The sequence below is a fragment of the Oncorhynchus keta genome, chromosome 29 (assembly GCF_023373465.1).
Source record: "Oncorhynchus keta strain PuntledgeMale-10-30-2019 chromosome 29, Oket_V2, whole genome shotgun sequence".
NCBI lineage: Eukaryota > Metazoa > Chordata > Actinopteri > Salmoniformes > Salmonidae > Oncorhynchus > Oncorhynchus keta.
Genome location: NC_068449.1, coordinates 14419501 through 14443278, shown reverse-complemented (window position 1 = coordinate 14443278; position 23778 = coordinate 14419501). Strand labels below are relative to the sequence as shown.

The window sequence follows — 23778 nt, the reverse complement described above, 5'->3', positions numbered from 1 at the left end:
GTTCCGTTTTAGGACCACTATTGTTTTCACTATATATTTTACCTCTTGGGGATGTTATTCGAAAACATAACATTAACTTTCACTGCTATGCGGATGACACACAGCTGTACATTTCAATGAAACATGGTGAAGCCCCAAAATTGCCCTCGCTAGAAGCATGTGTTTCAGACATAAGGAAGTGGATGGCTGCAAACTTTCTACTATTTAACTCGGACAAAACAGAGATGCTTGTTCTAGGTCCCAAGAAACAAAGAGATCTTCTGTTGAATCTGACAATTAATCTTAATGGTTGTACAGTCGTCTCAAATAAAACTGTGAAGGACCTCGGCGTTACTCTGGACCCTGATCTCTCTTTTGAAGAACATATCAAGACCATTTCGAGGACAGCTTTTTTCCATCTACGTAATATTGCAAAAATCAAAAACTTTCTGTCCAAAAATGATGCAGAAAAATTAATCCATGCTTTTGTCACTTCTAGGTTAGACTACTGCAATGCTCTACTTTCCGGCTACCCGGATAAAGCACTAAATAAACTTCAGTTAGTGCTAAATACGGCTGCTAGAATCCTGACTAGAACCAAAACATTTGATCATATTACTCTAGTGCTAGCCTCTCTACACTGGCTTCCTGTCAAAGCAAGGGCTGATTTCAAGGTTTTACTGCTAACCTACAAAGCATTACATGGGTTTGCTCATACCTATCTCTCTGATTTGGTCCTGCCGTACATACCTACACGTACGCTACGGTCACAAGACGCAGGCCTATAATTTCTAAGCAAACAGCTGGAGGCAGGGCTTTCTCCTATAGAGCTCCATTTTTATGGAACGGTCTGCCTACCCATGTCAGAGACGCAAACTCGGTCTCAACCTTTAAGTCTTTACTGAAGACTCATCTCTTCAGTGGGTCATATGATTGAGTGTAGTCTGGCCCAGGAGTGGGAAGGTGAACGGAAAGGCTCTGGAGCAACGAACTGCCCTTGCTGTCTATGCCTGGCCGGTTCCCCTCTCTCCACTGGGATTCTCTGCCTCCAACCCTATCACAGGGGCTGAGTCACTGGCTTACTGGGGCTCTCTCATGCCGTCCCTGGAGGGGGTGCATCACCTGAGTGGGTTGATTCACTGATGTGGTCATCCTGTCTGGGTTGCCCCCCCTCCCCCTTGGGTTGTGCCGTGGCGGAGATCTTTGTGGGCTATACTCAGCCTTGTCTCAGGATGGTAGGTTGGTGGTTGAAGATATCCCTCTAGTGGTGTGGGGGCTGTGCTTTGGCAAAGTGGGTGGGGTTATATCCTTCCTGTTTGGCCCTGTCCGGGGGTGTCCTCGGATTTGGCCACAGTGTCTCCTGACCCCTCCTGTCTCAGCCTCCAGTATTTATGCTGCAGTAGTTTGTGTCGGGGGGCTAGGGTCAGTTTTTGTTATATCTGGAGTACTTCTCCTGTCCTATTCGGTGTCCTGTGTGAATCTAAGTGTGCGTTCTCTAATTCTCTCCTTCTTTCTTTCTCTCTCTCGGAGGACCTGAGCCCTAGGACCATGCCCCAGGACTACCTGACATGATGACTCCTTGCTGTCCCCAGTCCACCTGGCCATGCTGCTGCTCCAGTTTCAACTGTTCTGCCTTACTTTTATTCGACCATGCTGGTCATTTATGAACATTTGAACATCTTGGCCATGTTCTGTTATAATCTCCACCCGGCACAGCCAGAAGAGGACTGGCCACCCCACATAGCCTGGTTCCTCTCTAGGTTTCTTCCTAGGTTTTGGCCTTTCTAGGGAGTTTTTCCTAGCCACCGTGCTTCTACACCTGCATTGCTTGCTGTTTGGGGTTTTAGGCTGGGTTTCTGTACAGCACTTTGAGATATCAGCTGATGTACGAAGGGCTATATAAATAAATTTGATTTGATCTCTGTGGTAGTGACTGTAACAGTGTGTGAGTCCTGTGTTCTTCCTATAGTTCCAGATCTCTGTCGTAGTGACTGTAACAGTGTGTGAGTCCTGTGTTCTTCCTATAGTTCCAGATCTCTGTGGTAGTGACTGTAATATTGTGTGAGTCCTGTGTTCTTCCTATAGTTCCAGATATCTGTGGTAGTGACTGTAACAGTGTGTGAGTCCTGTGTTCTTCCTATAGTTCCAGATATCTGTGGTAGTGACTGTAACAGTGTGTGAGTCCTGTGTTCTTCCTATAGTTCCAGATATCTGTGGTAGTGACTGTAACAGTGTGTGAGTCCTGTGTTCTTCCTATAGTTCCAGATATCTGTGGTAGTGACTGTAACAGTGTGTGAGTCCTGTGTTCTTCCTATAGTTCCAGATATCTGTGGTAGTGACTGTAACAGTGTGTGAGTCCTGTGTTCTTCCTATAGTTCCAGATATCTGTGGTAGTGACTGTAACAGTGTGTGAGTCCTGTGTTCTTCCTATAGTTCCAGATATCTGTGGTAGTGACTGTAACAGTGTGTGAGTCCTGTGTTCTTCCTATAGTTCCTGATCTCTGTGGTAGTGACTGTAATATTGTGTGAGTGGTACGTTCTTTCCGTGGGTAAACCACCACAACTTTAATTACCCGGCTACCTAGTTCCACGGTGATAAATGGCTAATTGCTTAATAATCTAATCAGTGTTCGTTCTTTGCGCATATAAACTCTGACAGAGCCATTAATCCACACGCTCTTTTCACTCAGCCGCCAAACGGATGGCTTCAGCTGATTCTCTCTTGCTGCCGTGTGCAGGCTCTGTGGCTCCGCCGAGCGATGCGGCATAAATCACGGGCCATCGTGACATAAAGATGTCTGACGCGCGCTAACTCACTTAGGGACGGCAGCTGTTGCGGAGCGGGGCTCGGTGGCGATTCCCAGGGCGCATCACTTCAGCTTCAATGACTTGCAAATAAACAGCTCAACAGTTTTCCAAAATAGCTTTCTCCTCTCCTCTCCAGCAGCAGCAACCCTCACACACACACGTACACACACACACACACACATGCAAACACACAACACACACACACGTCCCTGTCCTATCTTCTCTTCCACTTCCCTTCCGGATGCCCTCCGCTATTTACAGGGTGTTTAATCATCTTTACCACCTCCCTCCCTTCCTCTTCACATTCCTTCCTCAGGGAAATGTGAACTTTGATACTGTGACCTGGTCAAATCAAATGTAATTGTATTGGTCACATGCTTGGTAAAACAACAGGTGCAGACTAACAGTGAAATGCTTAGTCACGGGCCCTTCCCAGCAATACAGAGAGAACATAGAGAAATAATTAAGTAATAATGGTGCTTACAGTGACTGTTCAAAACCCCTCCATCCATCTGTCCTTTCCTACCTCCCCCGTCTCCTCTTCCCCCATCCTCTTTCCATCCCTTTCACCTTCCAACTGAGAGAGAGAGAGAGAGAGAGAGAGAGAGAGAGAGAGAGAGAGAGAGAGAGAGAGAGAGAGAGAGAGAGAGAGAGAGAGAGAGAGAGAGAGAGAGAGAGAGAGAGAGAGAGAGAGAGAGAGAGAGAGAGAGAGAGAGAGGAGAGAGAGAGAGAGAGAGAGAGAGAGAGAGAGAGAGAGAGAGAGAGAGAGAAGGTACTCTAGTCTGACATCTCCTCTAAAGCTAAACTTCAGTTATTTTCATATCAGTATTTCAACAGAAACACAATCTCTCTGTACACACTCACACACACACACGCAGACACACACATAGACACGCACACAGCATTGCACAGCACAGCGCTGTAGCTAATCTTCAGATTGATGATGGATTTGCATACATTCATTAGAGCGCAGGGGACTCGTGCCGACAGAAGGTGCTTAGGCAGTGTGAATTAAGGTTCATTCACTTAATGAGAAGTAAATATTTAGCCTGCAATGAACAACTGATAAAAATGTGTGTCGTGGATTACGCTAGCCTTTCGGCTACTAAACCCCAACTTAAAACAAACAAAACACTTTTAAATACCTGAATATATTAGCCCCCCGTTTAACTTTATACACATGCATACAGGTCCACACACAAGCATGGCGACACACACACAAGCATGGTGACACACACACACACACACACACACACACACACACACACACACACACACACACACACACACACACACACACACACACACACACACACACTTTCAAAGTCACAGACACAGCACAGAACAAGCACTCTTTACGATCCAGGAATAGCCCTGGTAACGGTATTCAATAACAGAGAGTTTCACTGTTATAGTCATATTCCTGTGTACTCTGCATTACCGGGGGGACTGTGGATAAGCCACACATCAAACCCCACACACACCACCTCCTGGGAGGATGCACTGTGTGCTGTGATGAAATCAGATTGAATTGACTTTCTCACACAGTGTGTTTGTGTGTGACAGGACAGAAAAGCTGGGCCGGCAGTTTACACCAGTCCCCGAGGACCATCCCCTAGAGACACACAGCAGGCACCTGTCCATGTGCTTATACAGATGTAGGATCTTCATTTGATCACTCTTTTGCTACTGAGAATCCCCCAGCACAGCAGGAAACTAATACTTGTAGTGTATTTTAGTTTTAAACAGGCTTCTAAAGTTTGTAAGTTTGTAATCCACTATGACATTTAAGACTTGATTTTCCTTAAAGAAAAATGTATTAACCCTACAAAAATGTCCATTATTTTCCTGCTGTAGCAAACTGGCTCAAATGAAGATCCTACATCTGAACCTCTCTCTGATAGAGGGAGTGATAGAGATAGCGATGGAGAGAGGGATGGAGAAATGGGGAGAGTGTGAAAGTGAGCGAGAGAGGAAGCAGGTGAAGCACAGGTAAAAAGACCCTGAACATGAGACTGTATTGATCGCCCCTCACAGATGCACTCTCAAGTGTGTGTGTTTGTGTACAGTGCCTACAGAAGGTAAACACCCCATTTGGAATTCTTTACATTTTACTGTGGTACAAAATGGGATGAACCTTTTACTGCAGTGGGCTGAATCAGGTTCACACACCGACCGGGCAATGAAGGACTGGCTTCGTAAGAAGCATTTCAAGGTCCTGGAGTGGCCTAGCCAGTCTCAGGATCTCAACCCCATAGAAAATATTTGGAGGGAGTTGAAAGTCTGTGTTGCCCAGCAACACCCCCAAAACATCACTGCTCAAGAGGATCTGCATGGAGGAATGGGCCAAAATACCAGCAACAGTGTGTGAAAATCTTGTGAAGACTTACAGAAAACGTTTGACCTCTGTCATTGCCAACAAAGGGTATATAACAAATTATTGAGATAAACTTTTGTTATTGACCAAATACTTATTTTCCACCATAATTTGCAAATAAATTCATTAAAAATCCTACAATGTGATTTTCTGGATTTTTAATATTCTAATTTTGTCTGTCATAGTTGAAGTGTACCTATGATAAAAATGACAGGTCTCTCAACGTTTTAAGTGGGAGAACTTGCACAATTGGTGGCTGACTAAATACTTTTTTTCCCCCACTGTATGTCTCATCACAATTCTGTCTCTGAGATCAAATCAAATTGTATTAGTCACATGCTCCGAATACAACAGGTGAAATGCTTACATTCAAGCCCCTAACCGACAGTGCAGTTTAAAAAATAATGGATAAGAATAAGAGAAAAAAGTAACAAGTAAATAAAGAGGAGCAGTAAAAAATAATATATACAGGGATGTGCCCGTACAGAGTCAATGTGCGAGGGCACCGGTTAGTTGAGGTAGTATGTACATGTAGGTAGAGTTAATTAAAGTGACTTTGCATAGATGACAACAGAGTGTGGAGAGGGGCAATGTGAATAGTCTGGGTAGCCATTTGACTAGATGTTCAGGAGTCTTATGGCTTGGGGGTAGAATCTGTTTTAGAAGCCTCTTGGAAATAGACTTGGCGCTCTGTTACCGCTTGCCGTGTGGTAGCAGAGAGAACAGTCTATGACTAGAGTGGCTGGAGTCTTTGACAATTGTTAGGGCCTTCCTCTGACACTGCCTGGTATAGAGGTCCTGGATGGCAGGAAGCTTGTCCCCAGTGATGTACGACTGTCACGGTGTGCTTGGATCATGTTAGTTTGTTGTTGATGTGGACACTATTGATCCCTCAGACTCCACGGACAGTTCCTTGGACTTCATGGTATAGGTTCTGCTCTGATATCCACTGTCAACTGTGGGACATTATATAGACAAGTGTTTTTTATATATTTTTTTATAAATCATGTCAAACAATTAAGTTGGCCACTGGTGGACTCCAATTAAGGTCATTAGGTCATTATTGTGAAGTTACAACAATGTTGTTGATCCATCCTCAGTTTTCTCCTATCACAGACATTGAACTCTGTAGCTGTTTTAAAATCACCAATGGCCTCACGTTGACGTCCCTATGTCACGCCTTGGTCTTAGTATTTTGTGTTTTCTTTAATTATTTGTTCAGGCCAGGTTGTGACATGGGGTTATTGTATTGTCGTATTGGGGTTTTTGTAGGCATTGGGATTGTGGTTGATTAGGGGTGTGTCTAGTATAGGCTTGGCTGCCTGAGGCGGTTCTCAATCAGAGTCAGGTGATTCTTGTTGTCTCTGATGGGGAACCGTATTTAGGTAGCCTGGTGTGTATTTCGTGGGTGATTGTTCCTGTCTCTGTGTAGTGCTCACCAGATAGGCTGTAATAGGTTTCACGTTCCGTTTGTTGTTTTTGTATCTTTCAGTTATTTTCATGTATCGCTATTCTTTCATTAAAGACATGAGTAACCACCACGCTGCATTTCGGTCCAACTCTCTTTCAACAAATGAAGAACGCCGTTACACCCTAAGCAGTTTCCACCCTGTTCTGCAGCTCAGGACGACTGCATCTGTCTGGGTGGTTCAATACATCCTCCACAGAATAACTATTAACTTGACCATGCAAGGTTAAAGAGATATTTAATGTCTGATTTGTTATTGTTACCCATCTACCAATCACTGCCCTTCTTCATGAGGCTTTCGAAACCTATACCAAGCCACCACTTACAAACCATCTGCTAAAGTGTGTTTGTGTGTTTACTGTTTGTTAGAGCAATTGTTTGTTTCAGAGTGTGTTCGTAATGTATTTCAGTAGCCTTTGCTTCAGTTCCAGAGCTTTCCCTACACTTTCCCCACTACTTAGTAATTAGTGTTTGACTGAATCCACAGCCCAACTCTAACCCTGGGTCTCCAACACAACAGCTAACAGCTAGCAGCTAACAGCTAGGTGCTAATGTAATGGCTGGAGGATGTTAAGGCCATTAAGGTAACTCAATAGAAAAGACATCATCAGAAACACATTAAAAGGAAATGTCTTCATCTGTTCAGCCTCCACTCCGTCTTTTAAAACACCCCAGATAGACGACGCTTGTTTAGGACGTACTGTCTGTTCGTCTGTCGATTGGTCCCCAGTGCTGATGTGAGAGTTTTGGCAGAACAATGCGAGGACATTCATGTGAGGGATGATTAAGCATGGCGACACACACACACACACACACACACACACACACACACACACACACACACACACACACACACACACACACAAATACACCATAAAATGCACGCGCATCACCACCTCACACACCCAGCTTCATCTCGTCAGGCTCAGCTCTTAACTACAGGGATAATTTCCTCCCCAAATGGTCACGGTGTCCTTGAAAAACATATTTGCTTATTATGTTTTTTTCCCTCCTTTCTTTTAGCATCATCACAGCCGTTTCCATCACCCGGCTGATGATGGTGCCGCGTTGACATAACACCCCCGGACCGAGAGGCTTTTAACACTTAAACGGTGAAAAGGGATATTCAGAATTGCCCTTGAACGTTTGGGCTGGTGCACACAGCACACAGGCGGAGGGGGAAGAGTTAGGGGAGCACACACACTGGGAAGTAGCGACTTAAGGAAGGGTGAGAAGGGGGGGTGGTTAGAGAGGGACACACACAGCAAGGCAGTGACTCATAAGGGGTTAGGAGCTCTGGGAGGTCAAACCGCCGTGAGTCCACTAAATTATCTTCATCCTCCAAACAACAAAACAAACTAAAGTAAATCAAGTGGCTCAAGAGAGGAGTCTGATACTGTATTAGTCTGGAAATACGACAGAATAACATGTTTGCTGTCTGTCACCCCAAACACTCCAACTTGCTGTTAGTAAGGATCAACGTTTTTATGTAACATAAACTGAAGACTGAACCAACAGTTCTTTATCCTCAAACAAACCCACTAACTAATGGATAGGCTAATATTACATATACTACAGCATTATTGTGGTCTTTTAAACACTAAACGTCTGTTTACTGTCATTCTCCTGACTGCAACCTGCTGTTACACTAAATCTGTTTTAATGTAAGATAACTACAGTATTAAAACAGGGATTGGAGTTGGTTTTCTGCCTTTCACCTTTCTCTCTATCCTGCTGTAGAGTTTTATAGAGGGGGGTGACCTGGAGAGTGTATGTGAATGATAGTTCATAACCACACAGTCAGTCCAGGTCGTATAATCCCACTACGCTACTGCTTTTGTATGGATGATACTTGTACTCACATATTTCAACTATCGTGTTATCCATGTTTATGTGTTCCTTGCTGTATTTTGGAGTCTTGGACAGGCAGTTGTTGAACATGAGGGCAGTTTCTTAACTTACTGGCATGGTTAAATAAAGGTTAAATAAAAACATGAAATATATGGCTGATGTGGCTGTTTATATCACATTACCTTGAACAGGTTCAACTGATCACATTTTGTTTTCCTCTTTTATTCTATTTCACCTTTTTAATTTCCCTTTTTCCCCCGGCTCAAATTCAATAGCCCTGCTCCGAGGATACACACATTTGTATGTGTGTGTGTGTGTTTGTGTGAGCCGGCAGACAGCCTGTCTCTCAGCATTGCTGTTCCCCCGTGGAGGGTGTGTATGGTTCTTGACAGAGCAGAGTGTAATGTGTGATAGATCGCACTTCAGGGACCTGATAATCACATCACCCTCTATCGCCTATCAGCTGGCCACCACAGGACACCCTTCACACGGACACAGGGAGAGCTCTCTCTCTCTCTCTCTCTCTCTCTCTCTCTCTCTCTCACACTCCCCTCCTCTCTCTCTCTCTCTCTCTCTCTCTCCATCCTTCTCCACTCTACCTTTTTCTTTACTCTTTCCTAAGCCCCCACTATTTCTTTCTTTCTTTCATTTTCTTTCTTTCTTTCTTTTCTTGATTAAAATTCATTTGGAGAGGCCTTTGTCCTCTTTCACTTTACTATTCTCTTCCACAGTCACACAAACAGATCAAACAAGTAATTCTGGTAAAACTTCCAAAAGTAGGGAAGGTTAACTGAACATGAACTCCTCAGCAGCCATGTCCTGCTGAGGACGAATCCTTCCGAGTGTCGTTGAAAGTGTTGTTGCCAAGGTTAAGTAGCCCTTCCTATAATAAGTGTTGCTGTGTGTGTGTGTGTGTGTGTGTGTGTGTGTGTGTGTGTGTGTGTGTGTGTGTGTGTGTGTGTGTGTGTGTGTGTGTGTGTGTGTGTGTGTGTGTGTGTGTGTGTCTGTGTGTGTGTGTCTGTGTGTGTGTGTGTGTTTGGCAGGGAGCAGCAGACGCTCAGGTCAGGGCTGGAGTGGTGGCCCCGGGCCCTCCGACAGTGCAGGCACCCGGCAAATGGCCTTTAGCATCGCTAACCGAGCTAGCCCAACTATCCATCATACCATATGTTCTCACTGTGAGAGCTAACGCTAATGAGAGATGAGAGGAGAGGAAAGGGGGAAAGGAAGGGGAGTAGAGGTGGTGGAAGAAGAGGAAGAGGAGGAGAAGGAAGAGGAGAGCAGGGAGGAGAAGAGCGGAAGAAGGAAGAGGAGGAGAGAAGCATATGCTCACTCCAGCAAGATAACGCGAATAAAAGATGGAATACAGGAAGGAAGAGAGGAAGAGAGGGGAAGAGGGTATTAAAGTAAGATATTGCAATATGTGACTCAGGAATTGATCACAGCATATGTCTTCACTGTTGAGAATTCTGTTCATTTGGCAGAAAACAGGCAATCAAAACATTCCATTGGACATCTAGTGAAACGGTTTCCTCATGGTTTAACTTAGCGCGCCTGTTACCTGGTTCAGAAAGGACTTGAGCACCCCTGAGTCCTTTATGGTACAGTACAATATAAAGAGCATTTGTGAGGAGAGAGACTAATGACACTATACAACACATCCTTATGGGGTCCTTGTTTATATGTTGTGTGATAAATAGTGTGCCGTGTCCAAGTCTGGCAATGTGTGCACTTTGACTCCTGCAGAGTGTACCCTGCTGTGTGTGAATGTGTGTGTGAATTGTGTGTGTGTGTTTCCTGCAGAGTGCTTGGCAGTGCCCTCGCCAGTGCCATCCCTTGCCCGCTCTATCATCTGCCGTGACAAAGATGTCTGACACTGTGTGACACCCCACACACACACAAACACACAAACACACACGCACACACACACACACACACACACACACACACACACACACACACACACACACACACACACACACACACACACACACACACACACACACACACACACACACACACACACACACACACACACACACACACACCCCTGCCCATCTGTGCCTGGGTGCATGTGCTCAGAGACACCACAGGGGAGAGACGACCCCAAAAGAGAGCAAATCCCTCTCTTCCACCCTTCCCCCTCTTTCTCCAACTCTCCTCCCCTATATCTGCCACCTCTCTTCCCAGTGTCATTCTAAAGTCACTGAGGACCCAGCCTTAACTTTTTGTGGAAGTGTAACGTGGATGTTGTTAGGACAGACATGTATTGTGTGTGTTTGTGACGTAGCTTGTGAAAATCTGTCACCTGTTATAGGTGTGTGTATGTGTGTTGTATTTCAACCTGATTTCATAGTTTCACTTCGGAATTTGCCGTAATTGGATGGACGTCGATTTTTGACCCAATAATTCTGCGTGGTTACAGGGTTAATTCTGCGTGGTTACAGGGTTAATTCTGCGTGGTTACAGGGTTAATTCTGCGTGGTTACAGGGTTAATTCTGCGTGGTTACAGGGTTAATTCTGCGTGGTTACAGGGTTAATTCTGTGTAGTTACAGGGTTAATTCTGCGTGGTTACAGGGTTAATTCTGTGTAGTTACAGGGTTAATTCTGCATGGTTACAGGGTTAATTCTGCGTGGTTACAGGGTTAATTCTGCGTGGTTACAGGGTTAATTCTGCGTGGTTACAGGGTTAATTCTGTGTGGTTACAGGGTTAATTCTGTGTGGTTACAGGGTTAATTCTGTGTGGTTACAGGGTTAATTCTGCGTGGTTACAGGGTTAATTCTGCGTGGTTACAGGGTTAATTCTGCGTGGTTACAGGGTTAATTCTGCGTGGTTACAGGGTTAATTCTGCGTGGTTACAGGGTTAATTCTGCGTGGTTACAGGGTTAATTCTGTGTAGTTACAGGGTTAATTCTGCGTGGTTACAGGGTTAATTCTGTGTAGTTACAGGGTTAATTCTGCATGGTTACAGGGTTAATTCTGCGTGGTTACAGGGTTAATTCTGCGTGGTTACAGGGTTAATTCTGCGTGGTTACAGGGTTAATTCTGTGTGGTTACAGGGTTAATTCTGTGTGGTTACAGGGTTAATTCTGTGTGGTTACAGGGTTAATTCTGCGTGGTTACAGGGTTAATTCTGCGTGGTTACAGGGTTAATTCTGTGTGGTTACAGGGTTAATTCTGTGTGGTTACAGGGTTAATTCTGCGTGGTTACAGGGTTAATTCTGCGTGGTTACAGGGTTAATTCTGTGTAGTTACAGGGTTAATTCTGCGTGGTTACAGGGTTAATTCTGTGTGGTTACAGGGTTAATTCTGCGTGGTTACAGGGTTAATTCTGTGTGGTTACAGGGTTAATTCTGCGTGGTTACAGGGTTAATTCTGTGTGGTTACAGGGTTAATTCCGTGTAGTTACTAGGTTAAAACAGAAACAACTCAAAGGGTTAAGTTTAGGTATTAATTCCCCAGTGGTTGAAGTTAGGGCTATGGATTGGGGAAAGCTTAAAACAAATTAATTAAGCAATTAGCTCCAAGAGGGTGTGGTATATGGACAATATACCACAAACCCCAAGAAGTGCCTTACTACTATTATAAACTGGTTACCAATGTAATTAGAACAGTAAAAATAAATGTTTTGTCATACTCGTGGTATACGGTCTGATATACCATGGCTGTCGACCAATCAGCATTCAGAGTTCGAACCACCCAGTTTATAATAAAAAAGAATGCTCTGTGCCCATTAAGTATCATCAAGTACTCTGCTTGCTAGAGAACTGTGAACTGTTTTAGGGTGAGCGCTGATGAAGGCATAAATCAACGTCCTCAGGACCTTTTCAAATGTCGGAAATCGACGGCTCTTTCTTGACTAGCCTGTGTATTTAATACGTGGCGTAGCTTGTGTAAATCTGTCACCTGTTAAAGGTGTGTATGAAGTAGCTTGTGTAAATCTGTCACCTGTTAAAGGTGTGTATGGCGTAGCTTGTGTAAATCTGTCACCTGTTAAAGGTGTGTATGAAGTAGCTTGTGTAAATCTGTCACCTGTTAAAGGTGTGTATGGCGTAGCTTGTGTAAATCTGTCACCTGTTAAAGGTGTGTATGGCGTAGCTTGTGTAAATCTGTCACCTGTTAAAGGTGTGTATGGCGTAGCTTGTGTAAATCTGTCACCTGTTAAAGGTGTGTATGGCGTAGCTTGTGTAAATCTGTCACCTGTTAAAGGTGTGTATGAAGTAGCTTGTGTAAATCTGTCACCTGTTAAAGGTGTGTATGACGTAGCTTGTGTAAATCTGTCACCTGTTAAAGGTGTGTATGACGTAGCTTGTGTAAATCTGTCACCTGTTAAAGGTGTGTATGAAGTAGCTTGTGTAAATCTGTCACCTGTTAAAGGTGTGTATGACGTAGCTTGTGTAAATCTGTCACCTGTTAAATCTGTCACCTGTTAAAGGTGTGTATGGCGTAGCTTGTGTAAATCTGTCACCTGTTAAAGGTGTGTATGAAGTAGCTTGTGTAAATCTGTCACCTGTTAAAGGTGTGTATGGCGTAGCTTGTGTAAATCTGTCACCTGTTAAAGGTGTGTATGGCGTAGCTTGTGTAAATCTGTCACCTGTTAAAGGTGTGTATGAAGTAGCTTGTGTAAATCTGTCACCTGTTAAAGGTGTGTATGACGTAGCTTGTGTAAATCTGTCACCTGTTAAAGGTGTGTATGACGTAGCTTGTGTAAATCTGTCACCTGTTAAAGGTGTGTATGACGTAGCTTGTGTAAATCTGTCACCTGTTAAAGGTGTGTATGGCGTAGCTTGTGTAAATCTGTCACCTGTTAAAGGTGTGTATGGCGTAGCTTGTGTAAATCTGTCACCTGTTAAAGGTGTGTATGGCGTAGCTTGTGTAAATCTGTCACCTGTTAAAGGTGTGTATGAAGTAGCTTGTGTAAATCTGTCACCTGTTAAAGGTGTGTATGACGTAGCTTGTGTAAATCTGTCACCTGTTAAAGGTGTGTATGACGTAGCTTGTGTAAATCTGTCACCTGTTAAAGGTGTGTATGAAGTAGCTTGTGTAAATCTGTCACCTGTTAAAGGTGTGTATGGCGTAGCTTGTGTAAATCTGTCACCTGTTAAAGGTGTGTATGAAGTAGCTTGTGTAAATCTGTCACCTGTTAAAGGTGTGTATGAAGTAGCTTGTGTAAATCTGTCACCTGTTAAAGGTGTGTATGGCGTAGCTTGTGTAAATCTGTCACCTGTTAAAGGTGTGTATGAAGTAGCTTGTGTAAATCTGTCACCTGTTAAAGGTGTGTATGACGTAGCTTGTGTAAATCTGTCACCTGTTAAAGGTGTGTATGACGTAGCTTGTGTAAATCTGTCACCTGTTAAAGGTGTGTATGAAGTAGCTTGTGTAAATCTGTCACCTGTTAAAGGTGTGTATGACGTAGCTTGTGTAAATCTGTCACCTGTTAAAGGTGTGTATGACGTAGCTTGTGTAAATCTGTCACCTGTTAAAGGTGTGTATGACGTAGCTTGTGTAAATCTGTAACGTGTTAAAGGTGTGTATGAAGTAGCTTGTGTAAATCTGTCACCTGTTAAAGGTGTGTATGGCGTAGCTTGTGTAAATCTGTCACCTGTTAAAGGTGTGTATGGCGTAGCTTGTGTAAATCTGTCACCTGTTAAAGGTGTGTATGGCGTAGCTTGTGTAAATCTGTCACCTGTTAAAGGTGTGTATGAAGTAGCTTGTGTAAATCTGTCACCTGTTAAAGGTGTGTATGAAGTAGCTTGTGTAAATCTGTCACCTGTTAAAGGTGTGTATGGCGTAGCTTGTGTAAATCTGTCACCTGTTAAAGGTGTGTATGGCGTAGCTTGTGTAAATCTGTCACCTGTTAAAGGTGTGTATGAAGTAGCTTGTGTAAATCTGTCACCTGTTAAAGGTGTGTATGAAGTAGCTTGTATAAATCTGTCACCTGTTAAAGGTGTGTATGGCGTAGCTTGTGTAAATCTGTCACCTGTTAAAGGTGTGTATGGCGTAGCTTGTGTAAATCTGTCACCTGTTAAAGGTGTGTATGAAGTAGCTTGTGTAAATCTGTCACCTGTTAAAGGTGTGTATGGCGTAGCTTGTGTAAATCTGTCACCTGTTAAAGGTGTGTATGGCGTAGCTTGTGTAAATCTGTCACCTGTTAAAGGTGTGTATGAAGTAGCTTGTGTAAATCTGTCACCTGTTAAAGGTGTGTATGACGTAGCTTGTGTAAATCTGTCACCTGTTAAAGGTGTGTATGACGTAGCTTGTGTAAATCTGTCACCTGTTAAAGGTGTGTATGACGTAGCTTGTGTAAATCTGTCACCTGTTAAAGGTGTGTATGACGTAGCTTGTGTAAATCTGTCACCTGTTAAAGGTGTGTATGAAGTAGCTTGTGTAAATCTGTCACCTGTTAAAGGTGTGTATGAAGTAGCTTGTGTAAATCTGTCACCTGTTAAAGGTGTGTGTAGTGTAAATCTGTCACGTATGACTTGTGTAAATCTGTCACCTGTTAAAGGTGTGTATGACGTAGCTTGTGTAAATCTGTCACCTGTTAAAGGTGTGTATGACGTAGCTTGTGTAAATCTGTCACCTGTTAAAGGTGTGTATGAAGTAGCTTGTGTAAATCTGTCACCTGTTAAAGGTGTGTATGGCGTAGCTTGTGTAAATCTGTCACCTGTTAAAGGTGTGTATGGCGTAGCTTGTGTAAATCTGTCACCTGTTAAAGGTGTGTATGGCGTAGCTTGTGTAAATCTGTCACCTGTTAAAGGTGTGTATGGCGTAGCTTGTGTAAATCTGTCACCTGTTAAAGGTGTGTATGGCGTAGCTTGTGTAAATCTGTCACCTGTTAAAGGTGTGTATGGCGTAGCTTGTGTAAATCTGTCACCTGTTAAAGGTGTGTATGGCGTAGCTTGTGTAAATCTGTCACCTGTTAAAGGTGTGTATGAAGTAGCTTGTGTAAATCTGTCACCTGTTAAAGGTGTGTATGAAGTAGCTTGTGTAAATCTGTCACCTGTTAAAGGTGTGTATGGCGTAGCTTGTGTAAATCTGTCACCTGTTAAAGGTGTGTATGAAGTAGCTTGTGTAAATCTGTCACCTGTTAAAGGTGTGTATGGCGTAGCTTGTGTAAATCTGTCACCTGTTAAAGGTGTGTATGGCGTAGCTTGTGTAAATCTGTCACCTGTTAAAGGTGTGTATGAAGTAGCTTGTGTAAATCTGTCACCTGTTAAAGGTGTGTATGGCGTAGCTTGTGTAAATCTGTCACCTGTTAAAGGTGTGTATGGCGTAGCTTGTGTAAATCTGTCACCTGTTAAAGGTGTGTATGAAGTAGCTTGTGTAAATCTGTCACCTGTTAAAGGTGTGTATGACGTAGCTTGTGTAAATCTGTCACCTGTTAAAGGTGTGTATGACGTAGCTTGTGTAAATCTGTCACCTGTTAAAGGTGTGTATGAAGTAGCTTGTGTAAATCTGTCACCTGTTAAAGGTGTGTATGGCGTAGCTTGTGTAAATCTGTCACCTGTTAAAGGTGTGTATGACGTAGCTTGTGTAAATCTGTCACCTGTTAAAGGTGTGTATGACGTAGCTTGTGTAAATCTGTCACCTGTTAAAGGTGTGTATGAAGTAGCTTGTGTAAATCTGTCACCTGTTAAAGGTGTGTATGGCGTAGCTTGTGTAAATCTGTCACCTGTTAAAGGTGTGTATGGCGTAGCTTGTGTAAATCTGTCACCTGTTAAAGGTGTGTATGACGTAGCTTGTGTAAATCTGTCACCTTTTAAAGGTGTGTATGGCGTAGCTTGTGTAAATCTGTCACCTGTTAAAGGTGTGTATGACGTAGCTTGTGTAAATCTGTCACCTGTTAAAGGTGTGTATGAAGTAGCTTGTGTAAATCTGTCACCTGTTAAAGGTGTGTATGACGTAGCTTGTGTAAATCTGTCACCTGTTAAAGGTGTGTATGACGTAGCTTGTGTAAATCTGTCACCTGTTAAAGGTGTGTATGACGTAGCTTGTGTAAATCTGTCACCTGTTAAAGGTGTGTATGAAGTAGCTTGTGTAAATCTGTCACCTGTTAAAGGTGTGTATGGCGTAGCTTGTGTAAATCTGTCACCTGTTAAAGGTGTGTATGAAGTAGCTTGTGTAAATCTGTCACCTGTTAAAGGTGTGTATGGCGTAGCTTGTGTAAATCTGTCACCTGTTAAAGGTGTGTATGAAGTAGCTTGTGTAAATCTGTCACCTGTTAAAGGTGTATGGCGTAGCTTGTGTAAATCTGTCACCTGTTAAAGGTGTGTATGGCGTAGCTTGTGTAAATCTGTCACCTGTTAAAGGTGTGTATGAAGTAGCTTGTGTAAATCTGTCACCTGTTAAAGGTGTGTATGACGTAGCTTGTGTAAATCTGTCACCTGTTAAAGGTGTGTATGACGTAGCTTGTGTAAATCTGTCACCTGTTAAAGGTGTGTATGACGTAGCTTGTGTAAATCTGTCACCTGTTAAAGGTGTGTATGGCGTAGCTTGTGTAAATCTGTCACCTGTTAAAGGTGTGTATGGCGTAGCTTGTGTAAATCTGTCACCTGTTAAAGGTGTGTATGGCGTAGCTTGTGTAAATCTGTCACCTGTTAAAGGTGTGTATGAAGTAGCTTGTGTAAATCTGTCACCTGTTAAAGGTGTGTATGACGTAGCTTGTGTAAATCTGTCACCTGTTAAAGGTGTGTATGAAGTAGCTTGTGTAAATCTGTCACCTGTTAAAGGTGTGTATGGCGTAGCTTGTGTAAATCTGTCACCTGTTAAAGGTGTGTATGGCGTAGCTTGTGTAAATCTGTCACCTGTTAAAGGTGTGTATGAAGTAGCTTGTGTAAATCTGTCACCTGTTAAAGGTGTGTATGACGTAGCTTGTGTAAATCTGTCACCTGTTAAAGGTGTGTATGGCGTAGCTTGTGTAAATCTGTCACCTGTTAAAGGTGTGTATGGCGTAGCTTGTGTAAATCTGTCACCTGTTAAAGGTGTGTATGAAGTAGCTTGTGTAAATCTGTCACCTGTTAAAGGTGTGTATGACGTAGCTTGTGTAAATCTGTCACCTGTTAAAGGTGTGTATGAAGTAGCTTGTGTAAATCTGTCACCTGTTAAAGGTGTGTATGGCGTAGCTTGTGTAAATCTGTCACCTGTTAAAGGTGTGTATGGCGTAGCTTGTGTAAATCTGTCACCTGTTAAAGGTGTGTATGACGTAGCTTGTGTAAATCTGTCACCTGTTAAAGGTGTGTATGACGTAGCTTGTGTAAATCTGTCACCTGTTAAAGGTGTGTATGAAGTAGCTTGTGTAAATCTGTCACCTGTTAAAGGTGTGTATGGCGTAGCTTGTGTAAATCTGTCACCTGTTAAAGGTGTGTATGACGTAGCTTGTGTAAATCTGTCACCTGTTAAAGGTGTGTATGAAGTAGCTTGTGTAAATCTGTCACCTGTTAAAGGTGTGTATGGCGTAGCTTGTGTAAATCTGTCACCTGTTAAAGGTGTGTATGGCGTAGCTTGTGTAAATCTGTCACCTGTTAAAGGTGTGTATGACGTAGCTTGTGTAAATCTGTCACCTGTTAAAGGTGTGTATGACGTAGCTTGTGTAAATCTGTCACCTGTTAAAGGTGTGTATGGCGTAGCTTGTGTAAATCTGTCACCTGTTAAAGGTGTGTATGACGTAGCTTGTGTAAATCTGTCACCTGTTAAAGGTGTGTATGACGTAGCTTGTGTAAATCTGTCACCTGTTAAAGGTGTGTATGACGTAGCTTGTGTAAATCTGTCACCTGTTAAAGGTGTGTATGGCATCCCTCTCTCTGCATCTCCACAGCAGACCAGGGAATCCTCTATGACTGTACTGCCGCAGCACTGGGACCTGTAGCCGTCATGGAGCAGCCCTCCACAGCACAGTTGCCCCCCTGACGAGGAGTAAGGCACCCGCCCACAGCAAGCATCACCCACCCCCACCGACACACGTCCCTGTCCCGGGTCAAGACAGCACACCTCACCTGGGGGAGAGGAGGATGAGGAGGAGGAGGAATAAGAGGAGGAGGAGCAGTAATCTGTAAGTTTGTTTTGTTGGTAAGGTAAGAAAACATTGTGATTAAGTTTCAAACACTGTAAACAGTTTATTTCCCAAAACATTTTGAAGAGAAGTGAAACTGAAACAGATGGAAACGATATATATGGTTTTCTTGTGAGGCAAAACATGAACAACTATAGATTTTGCTAAATGATGTACTATGGGCACTCACCGGTCGCCACAGGAATGTAGTATCTTCCACAGCATTGGTGATCCGGGAGAGGTGGGAGGAGCTTCCCACCACAGCACAGAGTGTATGAGGAGTTTGGTGAGGGCAGGTAACGCCCCTCACAGCACAGGTGTAGAGGTTTACTGGTGTAGACCACACCATCACAACACACCTGGAGAACACACACACACAAAGGAAGAATTAAAGAGAGCGAGAGAGAGAGAGAGAGAGAGAGAGAGAGAGAGAGGGGGGAGGGAGACAGAGGACTCAGAGAGAAAGAGAGAGGGGGTGAGGGAAGAGAGAGATAGACACAGAGAGAGGGGGGGAGAGTTAATTAGCTGTGTACAACATGCCCTGCTCCCTCCACCTGTGTTCAGGTAGAGTATATAAAATGGCCGCTGTGTGTACTGCTCTTGTTCTACACGACAGGCCTGTGCCTCTATAATGATTTGACTGTATTATGGTATAAAGTGTGTGTCCTTGGGTACGCCTGGGTTCTTTTGTCTTCATCATCCTGGTGTGTGTGTGTGTGTGTGTGTGTATGTCTGTGTGTGTCGCAAGATTCCCGCGCTGAGCGGACAGACGTATGGCGTACGGGTAGCTTGCCAAGTTGGCCGGCTTTCAATGACATGAGTATTGCAGCAACCGTCAGACGACAAGTTAATCTGTTTAGTGAAAACAATCGCTGGGAGGAGGACAATGACGGTGTCTCCTGCATAAATAAAACTTTTTCAAACATCTGACTGTGTCTGTTGTGTTCCGGCAGGAGAGCTTTACACCAGCGTTTCTCAAATACCAAGGGGGGCATTGTTTTGTTACGTCCCTACATCCCCCCATATAAATAATACTTCTTAGCCTCTTACATGAGATGTACTTCTAAGTCGAAAGATTCTGAGAAAATGTTCAGAATGATGATGTTTTCCTCCAAAGGATAATAATTGAACTAGTCAACTGGCTGTGCTAGTATTGGAGTGGAACACAAATGGGCTGCCCTGTGTTTCCCTGTTACTCCAGAACCAGAACTAGTCAACTGGCTGTGCTAGTATTGGAGTGGAACACAAATGGGCTGCCCTGTGTTTCCCTGTTACTCCAGAACCAGAACTAGTCAACTGGCTGTGCTAGTATTGGAGTGGAACACAAATGGGCTGCCCTGTGTTTCCCTGTTCCTCCAGAACCAGAACTAGTCAACTGGCTGTGCTAGTATTGGAGTGGAACACAAATGGGCTGCCCTGTGTTTCCCTGTTACTCCAGAACCAGAACTAGTCAACTGGCTGTGCTAGTATTGGAGTGGAACACAAATGGGCTGCCCTGTGTTTCCCTGTTCCTCCAGAACCAGAACTAGTCAACTGGCTGTGCTAGTATTGGAGTGGAACACAAATGGGCTGCCCTGTGTTTCCCTGTTCCTCCAGAACCAGAACTAGTCAACTGGCTGTGCTAGCATTGGAGTGGAACACAAATGGGCTGCCCTGTGTTTCCCTGTTCCTCCAGAACCAGAACTAGTCAACTGGCTGTGCTAGTATTGGAGTGGAACACAAATGGGCTGCCCTGTGTTTCCCTGTTACTCCAGAACCAGAGTTGAGATAGGATTTCCAGTTTGCCAAAGGTACAGTAGTTAAAAAGAGAAAAATCTATATTTGAAGTGTATAAAACACTCTGACACCATGACCATGAGAATGCCAAGAGTGTGCAAAGCTGTCATCAAGGCAAAGGCAAAGGGTGGGTAGAATTTAAAGGTGTGTTTAACACTTGTTTGGTTACTACATGATTTCATATGTGTTATTTCATAGTTTTGATGTCTTCACTACTTTTCTACAATGAAAAAAATAGTCAAAATTAAGAAAAGAAACCTGGAATGAGTAGGTGTGTGGAAACTTTTGACTTGTACTGTACATGAAGGGAGTTACTATGTTACTACTATTATGTTATTATATGGGCAACAACTTATTCTATGTGTAAAGAGAGTTACCTGTCTCTGAGGTTGGTAGCAGGACGCCCCACACACCCCCTGAGAGGCGAAGCACTGCAGGTAGGAGCATCTGACCTCTGACCCCTCACCCCCCTGGGTCACACTTGACCCCCACTCTGCCCCCCCACAGGGTCTCAGCATCTTCCTCCACACCTCGTAGCCTAGCATGATACCACAGGGCTGACCTGGAGAAGACCACTCCACCCTCACTGATCTGGAGGAGGGAAAGAGGGGGAGAGAGAGAGCGTTAGGGGAGGAAGAGAGTGAAGTGGGAGAGGGAGGTCAAACAGAGGGCCAGTGAAAGAAATATCAGGATTGAGTTGAAAAGCCACACACACACCACCCAGTGTGGACTGCCCCGTCTCGAGCTCCCTCAGTCAGTCATGGTGTCAGAGTGTTTTATACACTTCGAATATAGATTTTTCTCTTTTTAACTACTGTACCTTTGGCAGATACTAACCATGAAGGAGACACACACACACTTCTACTACTGTGTGTGTGTGTGTGTGTGTGTCTGTCTACTTGGGCATGTGTGTGTGCGTGTAAACCAGCAGGTGCGGTAATTGTCATATTTCAATCAAACCCTAAGCCGTACCACAATTCCCTCTCTCTCTCTCTTTCTTCTTCACTCTGTGTTTCTCCCACTCTTTCTCCGGCCAGGATGTAGCTTGCGTCAGAATTAATGAATTAACTATTGATTAAATTCCACTCTGGCAAATCTAGCGTGGCGAATGAATTAAGTGTTTGAGGCTCATGTAGGCCAGAGAGGGACATGTCAGGGCCATCCATATGTGGTTACTTTTCTACTGGGGCACAACTTACACACCTCCTGATTATGACAGGTAGAGAAAGGTAGAAGGAGGGAGGGCAAGAGAGAGGGAGTGCAAGAGAGAGGGAGAGCAAGAGAGAGGGAGAGCAAGAGAGAGGGAGAGCAAGAGAGAGGGAGAGTAAGAGAGAGAGAGAGAGAGAGAGAGAGAGAGAGAGAGAGAGAGGGAAAGGCTTCTGGCTTTGTCCACCATCACACACACATGCATTCCTGAACACGCACACATATACACTTGCAATCAAGCAAGCAGGCTAACTCACCTGGGGCTGAGCACCTGTATGTGTGGAGGTGCTATGTCAGCAGGTAGATCCTCCACTGTAGTCACCTGAGTAGCGTTACTCTTGACACACCCATACACAGTACACACCTCCACCTGTAATACACAACAAAACACACACCCTCACCTTTGACATAAACACCCAAAACAGTACACCATCAAAAACAGAAATCATTCAAACCTGTAGGAGGTGAGTGATTGTGTACTACAGTACCTTTATGTCATAGACGGTGAAGGGTAGCAGTCCTCCCAGTAAGTATGATCCTGATGTGTTATCAGCAGTAGCGTGTACAGTCCCGTCTAGATAGACAGAGTATTCAGTCACAGCTCCGTTAGGCTGTACAGGGGGAGACCACAGCACACGCACTGTACTGCTGTTGACTGGAACCACCTCTGGAGGAAACACTCCCTCTGGCTCTGGGGAGTGACACACACAGGTTAAAACATCAGCTACAAATCACTCTTTCTTTCTATCTATGCCTTACTCTCCCTCATCTCTCTATGCCCTCCACATACTCAAAGAAAACAGATGACTGTCTGTCTGTCTGTCTGTCTGTCTGTCTGTCTGTCTGTCTGTCTGTCTGTCTGTCTGTTTATTTTCAGAAACTTAACATGTGTAAATATTTATATTAACATAACAAGATTCAACAACTGAGACATGAAGTGAACAAGTTCCACAACCATGTGACTAACAGAAATGGAATAATGTATCCCTGAACAAAGGGGGGGGTCAAAATCAAATGTAACAGTCAGTATCTGGTGTGGCCACCAGCTGCATTAAGTACTGCTGGTGGTTCTAGAGGGGTTAAGTCGTGGTGGTGGTGGTGTTTCTAGAGGGGTTAAGTTGTGGTGGTGGTGGTGTTGTTGTGGTTCTAGAGGGGTTAAGTCGTGGTGGTGGTGGTGTTTCTAGAGGGGTTAAGTTGTGGTGGTGGTGGTGTTGTTGTAGTTCTAGAGGGGTTAAGTCGTGGTGGTGGTGGTGTTTCTAGAGGGGTTAAGTTGTGGTGGTGTTGTGGTGGTTCTAGAGGGGTTAAGTCATGGTGGTGGTGTTTCTAGAGGGGTTAAGTCGTGGTGGTGGTGGTGTTGTTGTGGTTCTAGAGGGGTTAAGTCGTGGTGGTGGTGGTGTTGTTGTGGTTCTAGAGGGGTTTTGTCATGGTGGTGTTGTTGTAGTTCTAGAGGGGTTTTGTCATGGTGGTGTTGTTGTAGTTCTAGAGGGGTGAAGTCATGGTGGTGTTGTTATGGTTCTAGAGGGGTGAAGTCATGGTGGTGTTGTTATGGTTCTAGAGGGGTGAAGTCGTGGTGGTGGTGGTGTTGTGGTTCTAGAGGGTTGGGTCTTGGTGTAGATGTAGTTGGAGATAAACTGGGTCTTGGTGTAGATATGGTTCCTTCTGGGTTGAGTGTGTGTGTGTGTGTGTGTCTGTGTGTGTGTGTGTGTGTGTGGGGGGTGCTGGTCAGAGCTAATAGGGTTGGTGTGGTATTAGAATCACTGGGACCTTCTATTGATCTGGGACCTGCTATTTCGAAATACACTCCAACACATTTCACAACACCACCCATCGTCAGCACGCACACACACCCTTCTCACCTCCATCTTCAGTAGTACCGTTGACCTCGGTATTAGAAGTGTTGTAAGCCCCATTGGACACCTGCAGGGAAACCCTGTAGCGTGTGTTGGGCTGCAGGTCACCTATCACAGTGGAATCGACCCCGGGTGGGAAGGTCAGAGTTCGTCTGAGGTGAGAGGATTCGACCCTGAGGGTGTAGAGTTCCACCTCACCCTGGAGATCCTGTAGAGCTGAGGGGTGGAGAGAGACAGTTGACGGAGAACTCATTGTCATAATCAACATTTGGCATCTGGTAGCCTAGCATTTGAGAGCGTTGGTCCAGTAACCGTAAGGTTGCTTGTACGAATCCCTAAGCCGACTAGGTGCTAAATATGTAGATGTGCAATTGAGTAAGGCACTTAATCCTAATTGCTCCTGTAAATCTC

The 23778-nt window shown here is 44.2% G+C and overlaps 1 protein-coding gene across 5 annotated transcripts in view; it reads right to left on the bottom strand.

Moving 5' to 3' along the window:
* The window catches only part of ush2a (Usher syndrome 2A (autosomal recessive, mild)), a 504765-nt gene that overhangs the window by 116789 nt on the left and 364198 nt on the right, over window positions 1–23778 (bottom strand). For all 5 annotated transcript variants that reach the window (XM_052485995.1, XM_052485996.1, XM_052485997.1 and 2 more), the window contains exons 51-56: window positions 23374–23583; window positions 22006–22208; window positions 21775–21887; window positions 20689–20902; window positions 18726–18894; window positions 18258–18479 (exon numbers count right to left, since the gene is read on the bottom strand). In XM_052485995.1, the coding sequence (XP_052341955.1) occupies window positions 18258–18479; window positions 18726–18894; window positions 20689–20902; window positions 21775–21887; window positions 22006–22208; window positions 23374–23583 (1131 nt within the window). The remainder of the gene's footprint in view (window positions 1–18257; window positions 18480–18725; window positions 18895–20688; window positions 20903–21774; window positions 21888–22005; window positions 22209–23373; window positions 23584–23778) is intronic.